At 38.9% G+C, this 24,848-nt stretch overlaps 2 protein-coding genes across 2 annotated transcripts in view; one reads left to right on the top strand and one right to left on the bottom strand.

Moving 5' to 3' along the window:
• Gad1 (glutamate decarboxylase) overlaps positions 1–24,848 on the bottom strand; it is a 122,484-nt gene extending 97,636 nt beyond the window's left edge. The window contains exon 1 of the mRNA XM_022078790.2: positions 24,737–24,848. Coding sequence (XP_021934482.2) covers positions 24,737–24,814 — 78 coding nt within the window. The 5' untranslated portion in view covers positions 24,815–24,848. The remainder of the gene's footprint in view (positions 1–24,736) is intronic.
• LOC110837039 (uncharacterized) lies at positions 3,495–12,266 on the top strand. The gene is made up of 3 exons (XM_087361092.1): positions 3,495–3,580; positions 9,765–10,061; positions 11,903–12,266. Exons 2-3 carry the CDS (start codon positions 9,769–9,771, stop codon positions 12,144–12,146), a joined length of 537 nt encoding a protein of 178 aa, XP_087217218.1. The 5' UTR covers positions 3,495–3,580; positions 9,765–9,768; the 3' UTR covers positions 12,147–12,266.

The following is a 24,848-nucleotide window of genomic DNA, read 5'->3' as shown; positions in this document are numbered from 1 at the left end:
TGCTCAAGGACTCCCAGGCTGCAAGGTTATAAATGAGAACAACTTATTCAAACGCCATGGCAATTTAACAAATATATTGTCAACTTCTTGTAACAAGCAGGTTCATTTATTACGTATTAAAATTCTTTAATAAAATCAGTTGTAAATAAGATTTGTTACTGTTTTTGCATTTTAGATAACTACGTTTCATTACAGAGAATAACATCTTTTTGCAGCAAATCTACGCGGGTCACAGAAAACATTCACAAGGCCGCGAGTTGAGGGACAACTGACATTCCCTTTCTTGAACGCGGGTTGTTTGCCACGACGGAGCAGGAGACTGATTAGCGCGGGAAAGGATTGTGGCTAGCGAAGCAGGATGTAGGGGAAACCAGCGACCCGCATCGAGGTCTTGATATTTTGAAGTGCAACAATCTAGGGTCGAGGCTTGGGGTTTGAACCCTTGAAAGCTTGCATAATTATGCTTGAAACTGTTGGCCCTAAGACTTCTTTTATGATTCTGAAATGTGTTAGTCGGGTATCGAGTGGCATTGCTAGCAACACTTGACTTAGAAACCCCAGAAACGAGTATATGAATGGTAACCAAACAAAAATAATGTTAAATTGTGGCTGTTTTATGGGTTTTAACGCCGTGTAGTATGGTAGTTTACCGACGTTTTGAAGTTTCTTACTGCCTTCATCACCAGGGCTCTAATGATGGAGACAGCAAGGACCTCTGAAACGTTTACAAACTTCTGCACGGCGCTACAACTTAGAGAAGACAGTCGTCTTCATATTCGCCGCTTGTGAGAACCTCAAATCCTACAAAATAACTTTAGTTAATTCCTTTTCATGTAAGAGAAACTGTGTTGGAGAATGCCTGTGAAATTGGTTATATCTAAGCGGATCAGGGGGAAGATATTAAGGAACGAAATAAAAGTATTTTACATGTAAACAATTTGAGGTTAAGTATAGAATGAAGGTACAGCACATCCACTCCTTTGCTGTGGTTGCGAACGGCATAGAAGAACAAAGACACACAGAACGTGATACTGAATATGACAATTAATAATAATTAATACAAGAATAGGAGCTACGGTGGTCTATCGGTTAGAACGCTGGCCTTGTAATCCTGGGGTCTCGGGTTCGATTTCCGGCCGTGTCCGAATTTATAACTTGTGTTGGGCAAGGCCGTGGTCTAGGCAACACGGAGTTTTCCTCCGGGGGCTTCCCCGGTTTCTCCGTGGCATCCATTCACAAACACAGAAGAAGGAAATGGCAAACCACTTCTGGATCATCTGCCAAGAACGTATATGAACAGGTTCCAGTCCGAGAAAAGGATGGAAGGATCCTGTACATATGGACCTGTCGTAAGACAGAACACTAAATAATAATAAGATGAGGTGGTCTAGCGGTTAGAACGCTGGCCTTGTAATCCTGGGGTCTCGGGTTCGATTCCCGGCGGTGCCCGAACTTATAACTTGTGTTGGGCAAGGCCGTGGTCTAAGCAACACGGAGTTTTCCTCCGTGGCATCCCAACAATTACTCCATTCACACACAGAAGAAGGCAATGGCAAACCACTTCTGGATCATCTGCCAAGAACGTATATGAACAGGTCCCAGTCCGAGAAAAGGATGGAAGGATCCTGTTCATATGGACCTGTCGTCAGACAGCACACTAAATAAATAATAAATAATACAAGAACATTGTTGGTGCTGTCAGGGTGATCGAACACAAGGGCAGCAATCAGTTCTAAGAAGTGCGAAAAATACAGTGGAAATACACTCGGTGTGTCACTATATCTACGTAGCTGCTGAGACAGGAGGGCGGGCCAAAGCGACAGCGACAAAACGAGGGACCTACACCGCGATGCTGAAATATTATCACATTTATTTTTCCGCGAATAAGCAAAACCGCGAAACTGAAACCCTCGAACAAGGATGGTCTAGGAACCCACGTTATTATTCAGTTTAAAATCTGCCATCTTCTTTTCTTTCTAAACATCTGGAGATAAATGCTAACTGATATAAATATCAAACTTGGTCTCTTATGTTCTCTGACAGAATATATAAAATGTTAAGAAATGTAGATTAGAGTGAAATTAAATTAGCGAGGAACAGAGAAACATGTCGTTTGAAGGACCAATACGAATTGGAGGTTACTATTAATGCAGATGTTGGAGATACATATTTATATAAATGAGATTTGTTATTTATTCTGACATAGACCTATCCCTTGGTACTTCTGTTTATAGTCTTACAAATTCTTTATGCCTATTATTTATACTGACCAGGAACAATGTACAGAGTAATTTAATCAGCCGTTGCTACCAACATTTACAGAATCGATTATTACACCATCATATTATCGCCAATTAAAATCATACGATACAGTCTTTTTTACGTGAAATTTCTATTTTTATGAATGCGTGTGTCTTTGTCTGTGTCTGTGAGTGTGGGGCCGGGGGGGGGGGGGGTAATTAAAACTTTAGGTAACCAAACATACGCCTCTTTAAAGGACCAATATCAAAGTTTTAAGGGTAACATCAGTCGATCGTGAGGAAATTAAATTTACTTTTAGACGCCTCTGGACGCCGCAGAATTTAACTGCCGAAGTATTCACATCAACGTTGCGATATTTTTGCTGTCCGCGTCACGTGATCTGCACAAGCGTGCTGCAAGAGTGAGATAAGTGGCTCTTCGAGTTCTTTAGGGCAAAAATATCCCACTTTGCGCGGCTGGGGATATAATCAGGATGGCTTCATATCCAATAAAGACTCGTGTGTCCTGTTTTTCTTTGGAAATATAACCGAATATTCAGCACTTTGATATTTTCCATACACGACATGATTCATAACAGAGTTTATTGATAGGTTTGTGGTTTCTCACTGCGCAGTTTAAATTTCTGATTTGTCCAAAAATAAACCTTGGGTTTTACGGCGGGAATTTTAGGTTTTCGAGGCGGAGAGTATGAAGAATGATGTCTTTTGGAAGATATTTACCAACGTTTCAGAGGTTTTTAATGCGTACATCAACAGGACAGTGATTACCTTACCTAATGGTGAAGGCTGTAAGTATCTCTGAAACGTCTGTAAAGCTCGGCCTACACGGATCAACAAGCCAGAAGACTTCCATATTTCTTTTTAAAATACATTTGTACGCCTAATGATTTTAATGTCACGCCATATTGAATTTCACATGCGTTGTTATAATAGCTCATTATCACCAAATCAGTACTCATTTCTTTTCTATCCTACGCTAAATATTTTAAATATAATTTACAATGCAGACGAAAGCAGACAGTGTTTGTCTTGTGACTTATGTTATAATAGTCTACGTTTTAATCCAACTTTTATAACAAAATTAACCGAAGTTCAGAAGAAAATCAAAGATCGACCGTTTCGATTTGTATGTCTAACGAGATGGTTCTGTTCCCTGGTAACTCCCTCATAGAGTGATTCACAACAGAACGAGAGATTGTTGTCATGAGAACGTAAATCGTTCTCTTATCTCTTCCGATAAATCAGTGCCCACGGGCGACAGACTATCACATCTCTTCCGCAGCTGCCCTTCTACGGACAGGACCCAAGATCGACTCCAGGTAGGATATATATTTAGCAAAAACCATTCTGTCAAAGAAATTTAATTTTATGGGGTTTTCATTACAGCTGTCATAATCTGTTGAAACTGCGAATTACTGCTAATTCATAGGGAATATTCAAATATGCACTATTACTACACACGACAATCATCCGATACGGATGCTTTTAAGTGTTTTAACCGTGCTGCTTTTGAGAAGTATACGTTGTTCTTTATAGGAGTATAATCATCTGCTCCCGAAAGGAAATATAATTGGCTGATGTCAAGGCATAGATCATCCTCTACTAATCCACTTTTTCGAAAACTGGTCTTTCAGTAACGGCCGCACAAATTCGTGATGCTTTGATGTTCTTCAATTTGTAGAAAAGCGTAATTTTCTGTCAAGTTCAAATAGGTTAATACCAGACACGCGCTCTGCCCGATTTCGTGCGAAATTTACATAAGGCTTTTTTTAAAATTAATGCTGAAGTGGAAAGTAGCATCTGCCCACTGACGTTTCAACTTCGAAACTCTTTATCGAATTCCGTCCTGAAGTCGGTCCGGCAGAGCTAATATGCATTTTACAAGTAGTTGATGCTGAGGTTTAAAGTTTTCTGAAAAAATTGTTCATTATACGGAACCTGGGACAGTTCATAAAATACATATGTCATTAAGGCCTAGAACTTTTATTTTTTTGGGTGAAATTAATATTTAATGAAATGTAAATTAATATAATTTTAGTGTGTGCGTTGGTATGAAAACTTTTATTATCTTTTAAAATATATTTGCTTCTGCGTCAGGGAGAATAGATTTGTATCCGAAACAAATTAACAGGAAGTCCAGTGAGAAATGTAAAATCGCAAGGATCGATTTTGGAAAATATGTGGTTTTCACTGAATTACACATTTCCACTCCTATTACTTTTTGATTATAAGATTTACGAACATTTTGTTTTCAATTATTCTGCGCTCTGATCACAGACTTGAACCTCATGGTACGTTTTGCTTCTTAACGAGAGAAGAAGATTTCAGTTTATTTGTGAACAGTCTGTACTGACGTCACTGGCAGCATCTGGTGTGCTAGTAACAATGGAATCTCACCACCGCACCCTGCAACCCCCTCCCAAAAAATTTTGATTAAAAGCAACCCCGCTCCGTCAGGCGGTAGCAGAGGGGTGCAGTGCATATATATACAAACTGGCTCGAGATTGATTTTACGTCATTTCGGGTTGCTGAAAGTGGGCCGGCCCGAGGGGGGGGTGGAGGGTTTCTGTCCCCATCCGAATTGTCCCACGCAATTAGCTCGTCTAATATAATGTTTTCTGTTCAAGACCCGATTATGTGTTATAAAACGATAATTAAAGATGAATTGTCCATTTGTTAGGGAGGTAGGATATTGGCACACGAGGTCTGTCGAGGAAATACAGAAAAATACACAGAAGATGGCTGTCTTCTGGATTGCTGCACCGTGTAGTTTGGTAGAAGTTTCCCGACGTTTCAGAGCTCCTTCCTGATTCCATCACCAAGGTTTCCTGATGACGAAGGCAGCAAGGACCTCTGAAATGTCGATAAACTTCTACCACGGCGACATTTGGTAAGACTCTTTGGACGAGGGATCGGCCCATCGCAAGGCCTCTGTTGTACAGAATAGGTTATGTAAGTGATTTTTAATTACAGTGGAACCTCGATATAACGCGGGTTTCGGGGGACAGCTGCAGTACCCGCGTTATATGTGAAATGAATATTTATCTAATTTTGGAATCCCTGATATTTATCCAGTACCTAAAATACATGAAATAAATGAATACTGTCTGTACCCGAACACTACAGCAAGGAATGTTGCAATACAGTCTTATAATGCAACCGAACCATTAAATGGGAATTTTTTGTACGACGTAAAACATATGTAATCGGATTGGGGGACGTGATCACAGCCGCTGTATCGTGCAGTGCAGTTGCGAGCCATAATAGATCTATTTACAGTCTCCAGTCTTTGTTCCTATTACCAAATTCTTTGCATTCTTGAAACATCGTGAGAATAGAGAAAGTGAAATTGTGACGAGCAGATATACTGTCAGTTCATATACTTTCCACCATTCCGTTTACGAAAAATCATTTATAAAATTTGCCTCAAGAGAATGAAGCATATTTTGTCTTATGAAGCTTAAGAGAAGAAGAAGGAAAACGATGTTGTTATGGTGATATGGAATCCGTTGAATTCCGCTGCGGATGTGTTAAAATCGCGTTCTGAACATTATTTATAGCTGGAGTCGATTACGCTGCAACTCGACCATAATCTTCATGTTAATGTGGAGGGGAGCTACCTCCCTCGGGAGTACTTGAGACTGAGGGTGTTAATATCTGCACCCTCTGCATAATTTGTTTGCTTAGCTGCTCTTGGCGTTACTTTAAATCTCCCTAAAATGGTGACGCTGGGTCGTATCCAGACGACTCTTTCCAGAAGTCCCATAAAATAGGAGAATTACAATGTTTTACTCTAATATCTGGTGCAATGGATGTCTAATTTTACTACTTTGAATCGACGGATTTGTATGTATGATGGCGAATGACGTAGCTGGGAATAACTGGTATATTTCAAATATTAATACTACTTAGGATCTTTACGTAGGCACACGTGTCTGACATTTCTACAGGGGCTTCAAGGACGTTTGTAAAAGCATTACAGAAGTCTGAAACTGAAATGCGCGTTTTTAAGATGAGGAGACTGCAGATTTGGACAGGTTTTTTTTAACTGGTTCTCATCGGCTGTCTCGAAGAGAGTGACACACGTTTTTTCAGTGACTAGAGCAACGCGCTCCTTCGGAGCGGTTGCACTAGAGTCCTTGTCGTTCTTTCTCGATAATTTCGACTGTTCTGCCTCCTGTAGGGAAGAAAATGAACTCAAGTTGCCGAGTAAAGAAATGACGCGAGTGGATTGCGCTAAATAAATGTTTGTAGAACCTAAACCATTTGTGATATATAATATCTGAAAACAGATATGAAAAGCTCAAGAGGTAATATGCATTTCGTACGCAATATGTCCAGATCTATCTCTTACGGTTTTCGAGAGGCGGGCGCTTAACGCGCCAGATGCATTGAAAATTATACACATTGGTTCATTAAAATTACAATAAATGTATAAACAATTATAATTACAACAAAATACATTACAGATTCTTAAAGGTCTTTATTTATTGGTCATTTTACATATAGGTTACAATACCCTTACTCTTATCATTCCTGAGGAATGAACATTTAAATGTGACTCGGCTAAGGATAACGCTGTTTGATGACGTCATTAGAATATTAGATCCCTAACACTTCCGGCTCGAGTTGACATAAATGGATGCTATATATAGAGTGAACGTAGGAAACAAATATTAAAACGTTTTTATGGCTGTAATTTAGTACTATTCGATTGCGTTTTTAAATACACGATATCATTGTGCCCATACAAGAGCCTATGCAGGTCGCGTCATGTTGTAACCTGCTCGAGTCAGTCCGTCATTTATCTTTCAACAGTCGAAGTGCAAGGATGCCTTTCAAAAGTGCAACGAGTGTTCATTGTCGAACACTACCTGTCATCTCGTACCTACTTAACGTGCCAGAATGAGTTTAAGGATACGTTTCTCGATTTTCATGTTCCAAACGAATCGACAGTACCTCGTTTGGTGAACCTTTTCCATGACACAGAAACGCTTTACCGTGTTGCATCAGATGTAAGGAAAAGAGGGAATCCATACTTTGCTGAACACACTAAACGTTTCTAACACGTAATATAGCATTAATAGCCACGGTGGTCTAGCGGTTAGAACGCTGGCCTTGTAATCCTGGGGTCTCGGGTTCGATTCCCGGCGGTGCCCGAATTTGTAACTTGTATTGGGCAAGGCCGTGGTCTAGGCATCACGGAGTTTTCCTCCGTGGCATCCCAACAATTACTCCATTCACACACAGAAGAAGGCAATGGCAAACCACTTCTGGATCATCTGCCAAGAACGTATATGAACAGGTCCCAGTCCGAGAAAAAGATCGAAGGATCCTGTTCATATGGACCTGTCGTCAGACAGAACACTAATAATAATAATAAATAAATAATATAGCATTGTTTGTCTGAGTAATGTAATATTTAACAAACAGAATAAGAGTCAGAAATTGTTTACATGCCTTTTCGATTAAACAGTATTACTGTTTTCGACTCAGAGCAGAATGCCAATGATTTCATCCTGACTAATGTGGCGTAAGCCCATTATTACTGTGTTGGTGTCGAGGGGTGAATACATCTCTGTATAGGCTGTATGACAACAAGAAAACCGTATGATTTGAGGTTTTCACAGCGGTGACTATGAAGATTTCTGTCTTCCGGGTTCTGAATTCATCGCCCTGATGACGGAGGCAGTATGACCTCTGAAACGTTGGTTAACATCGACCATACTACACGGTGCAACACCCAAGAAGATAGAAATCTTCATACTCTGATGACGGAGGCAGTATGACCTCTGAAACGTTGGTTAACATCGACCAGACTACACAGCGCAACAACCCAGAAGACAGAAATCTTCATACTCATCGCCCTGATGATGGAGGCAGTATGACCTCTGAAACGTTGGTTAACATCGACCATACTACACGGTGCAACAACCCAGAAGACAGAAATCTTCATACTCATCGCCCTGATGACGGAGGCAGTATGACCTCTGAAACGTTGGTTAACATCGACCAGACTACACAGCGCAACAACCCAGAAGACACAAATCTTAACAACAAACCCTTTGACGATGAAATGCAGTAGCCGATTAATCAAGTCAAACCATGTCATCTTGAACATTTGGGCTGAGGGCGGATTTCCAAGTAAAACATAGCACAGTCAGAATTTTAATACCTAAATATGAAGCTATAAACTCTGTTTTCAAGAACACACCTACAAAGGTGCACGGTAAGCGAAAACGTGCATCTTTTTTCTCGGAGATGTTAGGAAATGTTTTGTTTTTTATAAACATGGCTTCCGACGTTTTGTCCACAGAAGCCCTACGTTGGTTCCTCTTCTGATGCCCAGTTCACATCCAAACAACATTTTCTTAATATTTCTCTCCGCTACACCTTATTCTTTCAAGTGGAATTTTTCCGACAAAGTCCTTAATTTATAATTATTTAAACATTGTAAGTGAAGAATAAAATCAGTAATATTACTCGCCATGTAACTTTCTCCACGCTCTTGTTAGTTAATCTGTCGTAGGTTACGGTCTGTTTTGTGTCCAGATACCTTCAACTACGGTTTATACGTCATATATGGTCCAAAGTGAGGTTAGACCAAAAAGAGATTCTAGATAAGCCTGAAGTAGGCTAAGTAGTAGTGTCCGTTGAAAGTCATTTGTTAAGGTTGTCACGCAGTGCGGCATATGGCTGCCACTCGCTACTAACTCTGCACTCCGGAGTCATTCAAGTGCATCTTGTTTGCTATCCACTCGTGTGATAGCTTGCTTGGTCTCCATAATTTCATCAATTTCAGTCACTTGTTCTAGCCCAGTTGCTAATAGCATGATCAACTTTTCCACCAGCACTTTTATGGCAGATTTAGGCCTATTCTAATTTAATTATTTTAATACTACAAGTGACGTAGACAATTTTTTTTAGTGTTCTGTCTGACGACAGGTCCATATGAACAGGATCCTTCCATCCTTTTCTCGGACTGGGACCTGTTCATATACGTTCTTGGCAGATGATCCAGAAGTGGTTTGCCATTGCCTTCTTCTGTGTGTGAATGGGATGCCACGGAGAAACCGGGGAAACCCCCGGAGGAAAACTCCGTGTTGCCTAGACCACGGTCTTGCCCAACACAAGTTATAAATTCGGGTACCGCCGGGAATCGAACCCGGGACCCCAGGATTACAAGGCCAGCGTTCTAACCGCTAGACCACCGTGGCGGTCTGTAGACAAATACAATTACAAAATTATGTATTCGGCAGATATAAAAAAAGAAATTACGAAACACTTTTTAAGGAAATAATCGTTGTTTGCAGTGAAACACAAAACAAAACGCAGTCTTAGTGGTTGTTAAAGCGCTTAGTATAGCTACCGCTTGGCTTTAGGTGGTTAAATATAGCAGGGTTAAAGAAAATTAATGTTTTGAAAGTGACTGCGTTCGATCCTTACTGTAGCCGAAGAAGGAAGTCGAAAAATATAGATCAGGATGCAATCGTTCTGTTGCAGAGCGATGCTGCTGATTTTGCTGATGCTGGTGGCGCCGCTCACGGTCGCCAACAAGACCAAGTCTCTGCACGTCATGAAACAACAGATGTGCTCGGACCTGTGCACCTCGGGGCTGGGAGGCGCCCCCTGCGGGGAGCTATGCAACGAGGACATGGGGTTCGATCTCCGGTCCCGTCTGAGACAATTCACTCTCGCCACTGCCCGAAAGAAGGATATTTACGGACCGCGTCTTGCCGTCTGCCCTGTGTTGTGCCATAACAACCTCGGTGATCCGCTCTGCGGCTGTCACGTCGAGAGGTATGTTCGGGAACTTCCACGTACACTTTGTCAGGATTTACGGCAAAGCAGCTGGTGGCAACATACACAAATTCGTTCTTTGCATATTCTGAATTGTTAATAAAAGATTACGTTAGTTTATCTCAGACAATTTTAGTTCCCAAATATGATGGTCGTTTGGTCTTAAAGTCTTCTTGAAGTAATTAATGTAATTGATACTGATACGTCATGAGGTGTGTCAGCTCTGTGACAACATCCTGGTTAAGTCGACGTATTTATTCTGCAACCGCCATGATACAAAGATTGTATTTTCCGAAAATCTATTCCCACGGATCATTTACAGGCGTTACACAATAGATGTCGCTTTAAGGAATTGGCATGAATTTCACACCAAAAATTACAGAGTTGTCACTTTTGAAATCTTCACAGTGATGATCGAACATCTTTGTTGCATCTCTGAGTGATACATATCGACTGTCATTAACTAGAACGTTCTGGTCCAGATGGGTTTTTTGTGATGTCAGCGCAGTGTGTACTATTTACGCCTTCAGAAGAAAAAAAAACACTACAAAATATTAAATCGTAGAAAACTATCCACGCCGCTACGATTACTTAAATATAATTACCACTTCTCTCCCTGACATTTTTTTATAAACTAACAGTTTGATTTATTTAATGTGAACATAAGTTGACATGATGTTGCAAATAACCAATCGCGTACTGCATGTCGCTTGTGAATCAAACTTTAAATGTTCTGGCTTCGGGACAGCTTTCGACAAGAATTCATTTCTTCGCTACTAAGTCCAGACCGGTTTTCAGGCTCACCCGTCCTCCTGTTCAGAATAACTTTCCCCAGGGGTAAAGCGTACAGAGCCTGAAGGTGACCTCTTTCCTCCATCCAGAGCCTACGTGAGCTCTGCTCCTTATACGCCAACTTCCTGGAGTGTTTGTTGTCACTCGTCAGGTATTTTTAAGTTCTGCCAAGTTCCTTATTACATCTGATCTTCATTAGCATTCTCACATTTAAATGTCACCGTTAACTTGATTCTGGTCACATGTTGAGATTTTAAATTCTGTCTTAGAAAATTTCATACGTCTTCCATTTCATAATCATCAATTGGCTGTCTTCGGGGTTGCACTCCGTGTAATATAAAAGTTCACTGTCGTTTCAAAGGTGCTTGCTATCTCGTTCATCAGGTATTCATTACCCTAATTATGAAGGCAGCAAGTACCTCTGAGACGTTGGTAAATTTGTACCATACTACAGGGTGCAAGAACCCAGAAAATATCCATCTTCATAATAAATGCTGTGAGAACATAAAATCTCATTTCATAATCATGTTACCACGTCCTGTATTAAGAGACTTAACTAAGTCAAATAATCAACATAACGATCAGTTTAATTGAGAGATAAAGTGTCAGATAACTCCATCATGTCTTCTAAGGTGCAAATTCAAACACCGATATTTGGTACTCGACGACGTGGTTTATTTGTAACCACGTTCCTGGTTACAATATGTGAGCTGTAGGCATGCCAAATTTTGTAATCGTTGCCAAAACAACAGCAGAACAGAATTTTTCATCTTGGAGCGACGGAATAAGTATCGGTTACAAAGAAGTTTTAAAAGAATAATCGTCAGTACGAAATCTGTTACATCAACTGTAAACCTGTGTGAAAACTGTGAATGAAACGTTTGGTAATGTTAGATTTAAAAGTCGATGCAGTTCAGTGGTGTTATTTAACATCACACAAATTTAATATCTGGAAGAAGTGACTGCAAGTGACGGAGACTGTTCTGGAAGTTTCAGAACGTCTGATGCCCTGTACTTAAGTAATTATTTGGCAATCCTCCTGTGTGCAGTGCCATGGTGACGAAGCCTGCGAACTGGACCGCCATCTGCGACTCGTTCTGCTACCAAGAAGGGTACACTCTGTACGGGTGTCCTCTTTGCCGGGTGAAGCCGGCCTTCCACGCCGAGAAGCTGTCAATGGCCGCTGACAGCACTAGAGGCAATTCTGAGGACGTCGACTGGGGAGAATTGTGCGCCTACCTCTGCAGCATTGGAGAGGGTGGCGCTGCCTGTAACTGCGACGCTGTACCGTAGGCTTGCCGCTTCTAGGCATTCCGGTTTTAACCCACGCCAGCCCCCATGAAAACGTGCTTGCAGTTAGCAGAGAAAAAATAATAAATTTGTCCCTGAATAAATCGTGATGGTGGCGGTAAAGCTACACGCATTCTCAATTTCGAGGTTTGTCGGAGATGAGTGGTCAGCTTCGCGTTCCGGTAAGTTCTCCTGAAATCATTTTAGTATCTTGAAAATCTTACCATAAATTCAAACTTGTCTATTGAAATAACGTTCATCTGATGACCAAATTGTAAGTGAGTAGGATTTTCTGGAAATAAATTGTGTTCTGATTCTGCTCTGGGGATCCATACAGCCGGAAAATTCGATGAACTAGGGACCGGATAGTTTCACAGAATAACTCCGGCATTGCATTTGCAAAGACCGCTGCAGGGGAACAGCTCGTAAAACGTATTCATCGTCACAGACGTAGGCCTGTACCAGAAGGTTGACTTATCACGATAACTTTGCTGGCCTCTCACCATCGCCTAATAATCGATATTTAAAGTACGTGGAACTTTTAATATACCCCGCCCATTGTTCGCCTTCATGGTGTGGAGCTTAGACATGTATACAACTTTACTTTAAATTTTCAGAAAAATAAAGAAATCTTCATAAGGCAAGTCTGGTTAATCGATGATTAAATATCTGTCGAAAGAAGGGAATTTTGGAATGTTTTCTGAAGTTTCGGGACTGACCGTTAGTGTGAAGACCTTGCAAGCTGTTAGTATTTCTGCTCAGCTGTGAATGCAGCAAAGCTCTGTTATCATCGGCGTCTGTGAATGGCTAAAAGTTTGTATTTTTCTAATGATTTTTTGGAAAACAATTTATGAGGGGCAATGAACAACCAACAGTTAATCTACTGGGTGACGATTATAAGTTAAACATGCTGCAAAGAACTTTATTAGTAACGGGTATTTTAGAGGAATTGGTTTGTTATTTGACAACTTGTATAAAAGTCGTGTTAGAATGTCTCAAGGAATCAGTGGGGCACTTACGGAATTAGCAACAGTATTGAGCAGAAACTCAAACCTGACCGCATTTTGGCTTACAGTCATATTATATTATTAATGCCTCACTGCTATAAGCTCACGAGTTTAAACACGTAGATCCCAGCGGAAGTCCACATGTAAAAGTAAGTTCTGACGTCAGCGTTAGCACTTAGTGAATTAGCGAATCTGGTGCAGGTGTTCAAAATGACCACCGCTAGCTTCGTAGCGCAGCTGGTAGCGTCGAGCAACTAACCGACTGGCCAGCGGCCACCAGTGTTGCTGCTGGCTCTGTGTTGTACACCGCACAAGAAAAAGTCAGGTTGGATTAAATCTGGTAATCATTGGTGTACCAAACAGATCCTCTGTGTCCTTTTTGATAGTCCAGAGAAGTGTTGTCATGATAGGCCCTGATATCACAATGGTAATGTGGGGTGTCCCCGTCTTGTTGATACTGCGTGCCCTCATCTGCATATAGCAGACGATCGGTTGGAACAATGGATTCTTGAATGTGTGTGCATCTTTTCGGGACACTTGGAATTTTTTTAATCAGCAGTATTAGATTACACACTTCACCTGATGTACAGGCTCTCACTGCAGGCTGAAATGGTGCAGCTGCGATATTTTAGTCTGTAGTTGTGAGTAACCACAAAATGAGTGCGTATGTCAACACGATCACGTGATTCATTTTAGTATATTCAAATGTATTATCCGGAAAACAAACAATGGTATTCAGACTTGAAAAATTTCCCGTCATTTTCCAGAGGGAGGTAGGCTTGTCTGAAATTTTTCTGAGGGTGGCCTTGTCCATCGTCTGAATTATAAAACTACAACTTTTCGGAAGCAGAATACAGATTCCGAAACGTTGTAATTTTATAATTTTGTAAATTCTACGATGGACAAAGTCGAAAAGAACAATTTTACTTATAACGCACCATCGTCAGAAACCTTCAGACTTCGACTCGACAATAGACTGTCGATCAGTTTGTCGAGATTTATAGATCTTCTTAGTCCCTCCAAGAAAATTCCTGTAATTTAACTTAGCCCTTCATATACTGGCTTTTATTTAAATAAATGTGAGTTGTAATTGGCTACATTTCCATGATATTATAAACTCTAGAGCCATAGGCTTTAAGTTGACAGACATTACGCAGTCTTTCATTGGTCCTCTCACTTACGACGTTCGGTTATGACCTACTGCGTGATTTCTTCAACAGTGTTCTCCCCTCACGTTCCATTCAGCAACTCATAGTTCCCATCCAAAATTCAGAATTATTTCTGCCTTCACCAATGTTGTTTTCAGCCTGCAAGCCGAAAAGTTTATCTTGTGTAATTTATTCTTCATGGATGTCAATATTTCGTGAATTATCACCAAACGTTGGACAGTCGCTGTGTTTTTGATTTCGATATCGTCATTAAGAATACTAAAGCTGCACTGCATTAGAATGCTCCTGTCGGACGTATCCTGCCATCTATAGACTAGTTATTACACCACTAATCGATCCCGCTGTTCTTTCCGTACTGCAGAGCCATCTGTACAACTTAACAAGCGCTGCTTGATTATAAAGGTTATAGTCCTTTTACATCCAAATCAACAGGAAGAGGTCAATCTACGCGATGTGATGTTTTCCTGTACAGTAAAAGTGTGAAGTAAGATTTGAGTGAGTCTTCTGGATTGTAGCGGCGTGTAGTCTGTCAGAAGTGGTAAACTTCTACCCAGAAGACAGCCATCTTCATTGCAAGTATGAAGATGACAAAAGTAATTATTTTGTCTTCTCCTTCTTTGTTTTCTCTTCCTGTTGTTCTATCCGTTCTCTCATCCACCTTGTAACTCGCTTTTCGTCCTGCACTTTCAGTATCGGGAATAGCACAGTTGTGTGTTAAAGGTTTGAAAGACTGCATGTCATTTTTAGAACTACAACTCCAGCCATCAGCCTTCAGAACATGCTCACCGTGAATCTAGTCAGGGCTAAGAAGAAACGTATATTTACCCGACGACCTCGTAGACTAACACAGACTACATTAAACGACGCCTGCCATTTGTCATTTATCATAATTGTTTACTACATTACTCGTTGACGTAGGCCAAAGGAGAGCTTGTCTTTATTCCTGTCCTTTCTAAGATATGCACAGCAGAGTAAATATCTGTGCATACTAGACAAAGAAGACAAACATCAAACATTCTTAGTTATTTATAGAGTTCTTTATGAACAAATCAAACACTTGTAACAGTGTTCAGTCTGTCGAACGTTGTCCTGGCACGTCTGCAAACACTGCCTTAGACGTACACACAGCATGTTACCAAGATGTCATTGTAGTTAACGGTCTTTTGCCCTTGCTTGTCAAAAACACGTGACTGCACAGCACAAAACTTTGCCTCACGAAAAGGGGGATACAAAATTATACAAATTCTGATTACGGAAGGTAGGATACTGACATTCTCTGACTGTAACTTGCGATTATGCTTATAGAAATTTGCGACACGCCTGAAACCTGTATTGATGAGTTTGTGTGACCAATTTAATATTTGTAATGTTGAAGTGTTGTGTTTTCTTCGCGGTACGTACTGATGTGCTATAAGATTCTCTTTATTTCCCCCCACCCCACCCCGGAAATCGAAGTGTCTCTCACTTCTCCCACTGCCAATTTCCTCTTTGCAAATTCTACTCTTCTGCTATCTCTCTCTCTCTCACTTCCCATATGTATTCTTTGCCATTTTATATAAAGCAATGCATTGGGCTTGGTGGAAGCCAATTGCACTTTCGTGTTATAAGCGAATCATACATCAGAAAACTGATATGGACGAAAAAAAGGGTCACGTGAGCGACTGTTATTTATATCGCAGCACGTATGAAATGTTACACTCTGGACTGGTGTGACTAACATTCGGATTAAACAAATGTTATGGAAGATCTCGATTAACTGAGCGACTTTCACTTTCTTAACAAAAACCCTGCTCCATAAAACTAATAATTTGAAGAAAGGCAAGAAAGAATGACGTGTTAACCGTGTTCAGCGACACTGGGCAAAGGGTGTGGGTGACGTCACAGTACTAGGAAATTGACAGCAATTCTACTAGTCATTCAAAAGGCATCTGACACCAGGAAGTGAACCACTTAAATAAAATATAAAACTTTCCTCAATAGAAGGAAATTTTAAAACACAAACAGCACGTTGTCAAAAAAAACACACTATGGACTGGACTGCACGACTTGAACTGTTGTCCAGAACAGAAATCTGAGATAAATGTTTTCAGCGTGGCATCACCACACCTGGAAGTCGCTCGTATATACAATGAGCGGGTTTTAGACCGCAGATCCCCTGACCGGGAGCCAATCTTTTGTCGGAGCATACCCGCTTTGTTTGTTGATTTGAGCGTCACTGTTTTACTAAATCGTGGAAGAATTATTGCGGTAATGTTTGTGCATCGCGGCTTAGGTGTCTCTCTCCTCCTCTGTTTAGCGCACAGACGTTTTTCACTTGCGATATTTACATCTGAGTAATGATCTTTCGGATACTAGTAGTCCGTTCTCGAGCTATAAGCGGACACACATTCTTAAACTTTCGATTTTATGTGATCGACAGTATGGTACGATCCGATGTATTGCAATTCGATACCAATCGATATAATGCTATGCGATGGAACGTAATGTGATGCTATGCCACGTGATAATGATTAAATATAAACTCAGTTCGTAGTAAATTGCCTATGTATTGTGAATCAATTTTGGACATAAATCTTTCAGTTTCATCCAAGAATCGCTGTTGTGTCAGAAGGAAGCTGTAATTTAGAATATATACAATTGGCATTTGATTTGTTGAGACGTGTATTGCATAATCATTGCGTCGTATCGATTCGCCGTGAAATTCTTGAAGCCTGCAGTGAATGTTGTGTTTGATGGTAATATGGTATAGCCGAATTAAGCCTTTAAAATCAAGGGTAATGAGGATAGCACCGAGAGCAGAACCATTGAACGTTGTAGTTGGAAACCAACAGCTGTAGAATGTGGAGCATTTCAAGTACTTGGGAAGCATAATCACGACGGATGCCCTATGCACCAAGGAAGTAAAAGCAAGGATAGCCATGGCCAAGGCAGCTTTCGTCAAGAAGAGGATACTTCTCTCTAGCAAGTTGGGCTTGGAGATGAAGAAGAAACTAATGAAGTGTTACGTATGGAGCAGAGACTTGGACACTCAGGAAGAAGGAACAGAAATACCTGGAGAGTTTCGAAATGTGGTGTTGGAGAAGAATAGAGAAGATCAGGTGGACGGATCGAGTGACCAACGAAGAAGTATTGAGGAGAGTCAACGAGCAAAGAAACATTCTGCAGGCGATTACACAAAGGAAAGCTAACTGGCTGGGACATATTATGAGAAGGAATGGGTTACTGAGTTATATCACCGAAGGCCAGGTTGAAGGAAAGCGAGGACTGGGAAGAAGATTGATACAGCTAACCGACGACATTAAACAAGGAAAGAAGATGACGTTCCAGGAATTAAAGCGAGAAGCTGAGAATAAGGAAAACTGGAGAGCTCTCTTTGGGCAGAGCAATGGACCTGTCGTAAGACAGAACACTGAATAAATACTACATTCACTGGATTAAGCCAGAGTTTGGAGCTCACATGTCATGTAATTTGGAACATAAATTCAATATAATGCGAAGTTTTCTGGTTCTTCACTATTCTGGTGACTTTGTACTGCAGTTAATTTTTCGCCAAGTCACGATAGAAAATGACTACTCGTCAATGAAGCATGACAGAACACTTGTGACGATAATATTTGGCCTAAAGGTTCTGCTACTGTCAAGGGAAAGTGCTTTTGTAAGATAAGTTAGGTTCAGTTCTGATACTCTGTTGAAAAACGCCATATTGTGCATTCATCCGATTAAATGATAAGTGGAACGTGAAATGGTGACAGTGTGATGTAATCATTGAACGTTTGATGCTAGGAAAGAAGGCTTTAAGTTAATACAAATTACGTTTCACTTAAGGCATTCAGACCGACGATGCGGATGTAATCTAGTGGAGATACGTACGTAACATACTTTGCAATTAGAAGCCTGACTATTTCTCCAAATGATTTGCTGGATTCTGAAGCCCTAAACTACATGACATTTATTCTTAACAGAATCCTTACCGGCAGGTGTTCGTGACTAGAAAGTAATGTACAAACACTCGTACACTACTATTACGAAATTTTGTATGCATTTTCATCCTTTCCTCTTTGTTCGCTCACATTCCAACTTGTTTTATGTTTTCATTTATGTTTCGTAGAACTGTAGCGGATGAAACGGACCAAGTATATCCTCTGGGACGTTATTGTCTCTTAGAAATACACACTGTCCAATAAGTCCGATTGCAGTTCAATACATTTCGATTCGATTAATAAACGCGCGTATCGCTGTGTGTGTACAAGAGCTCAGCAGGTCACATCATGTTGTAACCTGCTCGCGTATTCCCGTCAGTTGTCGTACAACAGTCGAAGTGCAAGGATGTCTTTTTCACAAGCTCAACGAGTGTCCATTGTCGAACACTACTTGGCATCTCGTTCTAACAGAATGAGTTTGGGGATACATTTTCTATTCTCCTGTGCCAAACAAATCGACAATGCCTCGTCTGGCGAACTATTTCCCTGACAAAGGACCTCGTCACTGGGTTGCATCAATCATGAGGGAAATAGTGAACGCGGTGGACATTTCAACATTTAATATAACATTGTTTTTTGTTTGTTTTTGATTTTAGTGTAATTTATTTTTTGACAGACAGAAGATGTGCCAGGAATATGTTGCGTTACTTTTCGATCACCCTATCGTATAGGGAATACAGAGTGAAGGAAGCAGGAAAACCTCATCGACTAGTGGTCTGTCACGCCTATGTGGCAACACTGCCATAACTTTCTACAAAGATGATGTAAAGAGCATTGCACCGTAAATGCATGTCCTATGTAAAATATTCCAAAACCTGACTTGTAATAATTATCCCATCTTTATATTTTTATAGTTTTTGTAGCTCTTGGTGTTAGGCTGATGTAGTGTTTTGTGTAAGAAAACTGAACATTTCTGAGGCGGGTGTTTGCCTAGATGAGGTTGGCTTCTGTCAATATGCTTTATTGGTCAATTCGCCTTTGATTCTACATGTCGTTTAGAGTTACAGATGTGTGTGACACGTTTGTTCCTGATCAAAATCCCGCGTTATTAAATTATCGATGTCAGACAAGGTTTGTCTGTATGCTCGTTTCTGTTCATAAAATTTGTAGTCGTGTTTATGATCCTTCACCATACCTCCAGTGTTTAATTGTTGTCTAGCTATAAAACTGAAATTCTAATGCTTATTTTGAACGTCAGCCATATTCTTGTAGGATTTGAGGTTTTCACGGCGGTGAGTCTGACTATGGCTGTCTTCTGGGTAGTTGGGCTGTGTAGTCTGGTAGACCAGTGGTATTCAACCTGGGGTACGCGAAGACATCTTAGGGAGTACGTGAAATTTATAAAAATATATTATTTTATGATAAACACTGAATAATTTATTTAATTTATTTTACATGTAGATTATATACTATGTATAACTTGAATTATACACCAACAACTTTGGGGGTACAAAGTTGAAGAGAAATTATATCTGAGGGTACGCGAACAAAAAAGGTTGAATATCACTGTGGTAGAACATGATTCATCGCCCTGATGATGGAGCCAGCAAGGATCTCTTAAACGTTGACAATAACCAATAACACAGCCATCTTCAACCATATTCTTGGTTTGAGTTCGATAAAGTAAAACTGTATTAAAAGAGCTGGTATTTAATATATATATATATATATATATATATATATATATATATATTTGTAACATGAAATCAAAAGGTACAAAAGTAGGATAATCTTTAATGTGGCATGATGTTTATAATCAAATTCCACAAAAATCCATGAGCTACTTCAAAATGGTTATGTAATCATGAACGTGACCGCTACGGTGGTGTAGCGGTTAGAACGTTGGCCTTGTAATCCTGGGGTCTCGGGTTCGATTCCCGGCGGCGCCCGAATTTATAATTTGTGTTGGGCAAGACCGTGGTCTAGGCAACACGGAGTTTTCCTCCGGGGGCTTCCCCGGTTTCTCCGTGGCATCCCAACAATTACTCCATTCACACACAGAAGAAGGCAATGGCAAACCACTTCTGGATCATTTGCCAAGAACGTATATGAACAGGTCCCAGTCCGAGAAAAGGATGGAAGGATCCTGTTCATATGGACCTGTCGTCAGACACAACACTAAATAAAAATAAAAATAATCATGAACGTATCATAAGCATATCTTTCTTTAACTAATGAAATGCCGCGCAGTTAATGTATCGTTCAAGAAGTACTACCTTTGTATCAGAAACTCACGATCAGTAACTGAGATTCTTGTATGATTTAGTGGCCACGCGCACCTAGTGACTTGGCACGTACTACAGATGAAAGGAAGACTTTTGTAAATAATAACACACCGGAAAGTGAATTCCGTGCCGGAAGATACACAAGATCTCATGCCTTGTTTCCAACGCATTGTTCGATAATTCCCATTTTGACCGTCAGATCTCAGGACGTCATTGTCTACCTCAAGAAATTTTCTCATTAGTAATTTTGTTATCACCACTCGTAGTAATTTCACAAGTACGATTTCGAGGTCGTGCACAATGGCACAAACTCCTCATCAGATTTCATCCAAACCCGTTCACTGGTTCTTGAGTTGAATCGAAGGACAAGTGTGACCAGCCAATACTGCGTTCTCGCGCTACTCTTCGTGCAAAGAGCGCATAATAATCGCTAATACGAATAACTTGAACAGCCTCCAACTCGTTCTGGTCTTTTCAAAAATGTCCTAGATGTATATCAAACTACACAACGCTCAGATGCTTATAAAATTCAGTGTCATTTGACAGAACTTTCAGAAATGTAAAAAGAAAACAGACGCCTTGAATATGAGACATCTATTGGTGCGGACAAGTTTTCATTGTATATAATACGTTTTAAACAATAATAAAGCAAAAAAAATATTGTTTATTTATTCCAATATAATTAAAGAGTAAACGATGTATGACTACAAGGACGTGGTCCTACCTTCATACATAATAAAACAGGAAATGTGAAATAATCGTTGTACGTAGTTACACTTGCCAGACGTGTTCTTACAATATTTTATTTTCCGTCTATACACAAACTTAAAATAATGTTGTTTAAAATTACTTAAAATTATAACATTCTCAGTAGATACTGTATCTTGTTACCGTCAGTCTACCGTCTCTTAATATCGGACACACAACACATCACTTACAACCCGATATAAAACATCCAAGCACAACCTCCAAATTTAAAGGAAGAGACTTAAAATCAAACAAATCAATATACGCAACGCAAGATGTGCAACAGTTTTTAAAATTGATAGACCTGATGATGATGTAATACACATCTAAACATGTCGTCAATATAAAATATAACAAGATACAGTATCTACTGAGAATGTTATAATTTTAAGTAATTTTAAACAACATTATTTTAAGTTTGTGTATAGACGGAAAATAAAATATTGTATCAATAAAACACAAACATGACGCAATTAAGATATAAAGTGTTCTTACAAATTTGTAATCTGCAAGAAGTTCCATTTTCCCTTAAATTCGACACACAAGTCCTATGTTCCTATCTTTTATTTGTATTAACTAAGACTGTGATAGCAGAACCAGAACGGTCTACTGCGTATTGAATATCAAAACCTGTTATCCTGATCTAGCTCCGTCCACTTCACATTTCCATAAATAATCTCCATAATTCCATCTATTTATCCCCTTCTCAGCTTCTGAAGTGAAAGTTTCCCAAAAAAATTTCATTACCAGAATTCTAAATGCATTTTTTTTCTCATACAAGCTGATGATTCAACCTACTTCACACCTTCACTCGTTATTTCTTTAAGATCCTCAAGTCTGCGATTAGGTCTCTAAGTGACGTATTCTCTTAAGAATTCCATACCAAAATATATCATGTATTTAGGCTAAGTTTCCTTCTACGTGGCGTATTCGTGCCATTTTCTGATTTATTTCGTATCCTTAACAATTCTGTTTGAATAGGTTCATTACTGTGTTCACAAGAGCCCGCCACTAGCCCCGAACCTGAGCCAGAAGAATCCAATCCAAACCACCCCATCCCATTTCTCCTAGATCCATTTTAATATTATCCTCCAAGAGATGATAAAGTTGCGTCATATTGTGATAAATATATATTTGTTTAATCTTGTCAGTCTAATCACAATAAAATTCCTATTAAATATTAAAATATTGCTATAATTAACATTTAAATATTTAAAATATATTAAAATGATGTTCTCTATCGAAATGTTCGATTTATAATTAGAACACGATAACAGACACAATGGACATCTTAAAAAAGTACACAACAAGAAACACAGAGACACAATTGAAAAATACCATACACAACAAACATTCAAACAAAATATTTGCTTGAATGACAATAATATTTATCTTAATAACCCTATCTTTAATTCCCTTCAAATACTTAACTCCACCCCCAACAACCTCCTTTCACTTACAAACAACCACGATCAATAATGAACACTATTGAGTTCAAACACGGCAATACTTCCAGACGGACGCAACTCCTCCACTACTTCATTTCTGGTATGTTTCAAAAATTAAATTTACCAATATATTATTTTATTTTCTATTTCTAATTCATTAATATTCATTTATTCTTTATATTATTTACTTTACAGGCTGATACAAAAACAACAACAAAACGTTCACCCACACAAAATCATGTTAAACACGACGTACATATACAGAACAACTTCGAATACGATATTAAAAATACAATAAAATCTGGAAGAAAACATCATTTTGATATCTGTTAAACATCTGACTAAAAGTTGCATTTAAGAAATTATATTTAAGTTTATATAATTTTATACACCTGAAGATGGTTCTTTTAGAACTGAAACATGTCGTGTAAAAAGTGATGTACTAATTGTAAATCGAACATTTCGATAGAGAACATCATTTTAATATATTTTAAATATTTAAATGTTAATTATAGCAATATTTTAATATTTAATAGGAATTTTATTGTGATTAGACTGACAAGATTAAACAAATATATTATCCTCCAACTTAAATCTGGGTCTTTCTGGTGGTATCTTTTTTTCTGGTTTGCCAGCCAAAACCCTGTATGCGTTCCTCCTCTCACCCATGCGGGCTACATGCCCTTCCCATCTCATCCTCCTTGACTTGATCAGTCTAATTAAATATATATTTATTTTCACAGTCTATACACAAACGTTTGTAATTAAATGATGTTGTTAAAATTATATAATATTAAAACATTATGTAGTATAAAATATTATATTTTGGCGCTTTTTATCGTAAATACGATTTTACATTATTTATCGCTTTTTACGACATGTTTCGATGGATAAGACCTCATCTTCAGGTTTATATCAATTTTATAATATTTTAAAATTATTAGATATTTTTATGCAATGTAACTACAGTTACAGATTATCCTCACCAGCTATCAGATGTAAGTCACTCCGCACAACACATCTTGAAAATAAACGTCTGACTACAAACAAACAACTCATCATGAAAATGGAAAATCTACAAACAAACCACAGATCAATATAATACTTTGCATAAAAATATCTAATAATTTTAAAATATTATAAAATTGATATAAACCTGAAGATGAGGTCTTATCCATCGAAACATGTCGTAAAAAAGCGCTAAATAATGTAAAATCGTATTTACGATAAAAAGCTCCAAAATATAATATTTTATACTACATAATGTTTTAATATTATATAATTTTAACAACATCATTTAATTACAACGTTTGTGTATAGACTGTGAAAATAAATATATATTTAATCAACACAAACATGACGCATTTAAGCTACAAACAGTCTAATTAAGTTTGGTGAAAAGTACAGCTTGTGAAGCTCCTCTTTATGAGACTTTCTCCAGTCTCCTAGTGATTCCTCCCTCTTAGGCCCAAATATTCTCCTCATCGCCCTGTTTCAAATACAATCTACGTTCCTCTCTTAGTGTCAGAGACCAAGTTTCACACTCATATAAAACTGTAAATAGAATTATGCTTTCGTATATTTGAATATCTACGTCTTTAGACAGCAGACGATAAGACAAAAGTTTATGAACTGAATGCAGTGAGCATTTACCAAATTCAATCTGCTCTTAATTTCCTCATGAATAAAAGGTTTTATTTGTTACTGATATTTAGGTACCATTAAGGTCTACAAATTCTGTTTTAAATATTTTTGTACTTAGCGAATATTTAGAGAAATAGAAGCAAACATATTTAAAATATATCTGTAGCGTGATTAAATTTTCAAAAATAGAATTGTATTTTAAATACTTGAATGTAAAAGTGTAGGCCTACAGTCCACGCTTAACAGGCCTTATACAAGACATGCAGAAACATTAGTACACTGACAAGAAGCTTGTCTGTTGTAGCTCATCACTGAACTGAATAATTATGACTACAGCAAACTCTTTCCGTATAATAAACAAAGAAAAACTCACGTCAAACTCTTTAGTAATCGTTGGTACTCCAACTGGCGAGAAGTCAGAATTGTTAGAGCCTACTGAATGATCAGCCATCTTTACTGAGGTTTCTCTGCTCACTGTTAATTTC

This window comes from Zootermopsis nevadensis, unplaced genomic scaffold, assembly GCF_977971745.1.
Source record: "Zootermopsis nevadensis isolate Lab colony 2312 unplaced genomic scaffold, Znev_1.0 Znev_ptg000050l, whole genome shotgun sequence".
Classification (NCBI taxonomy): Eukaryota; Metazoa; Arthropoda; class Insecta; order Blattodea; family Termopsidae; genus Zootermopsis; species Zootermopsis nevadensis.
The sequence above is the reverse complement of the archived record's forward strand: the minus strand, read 5'-3'. Positions and strand labels throughout refer to the sequence as shown.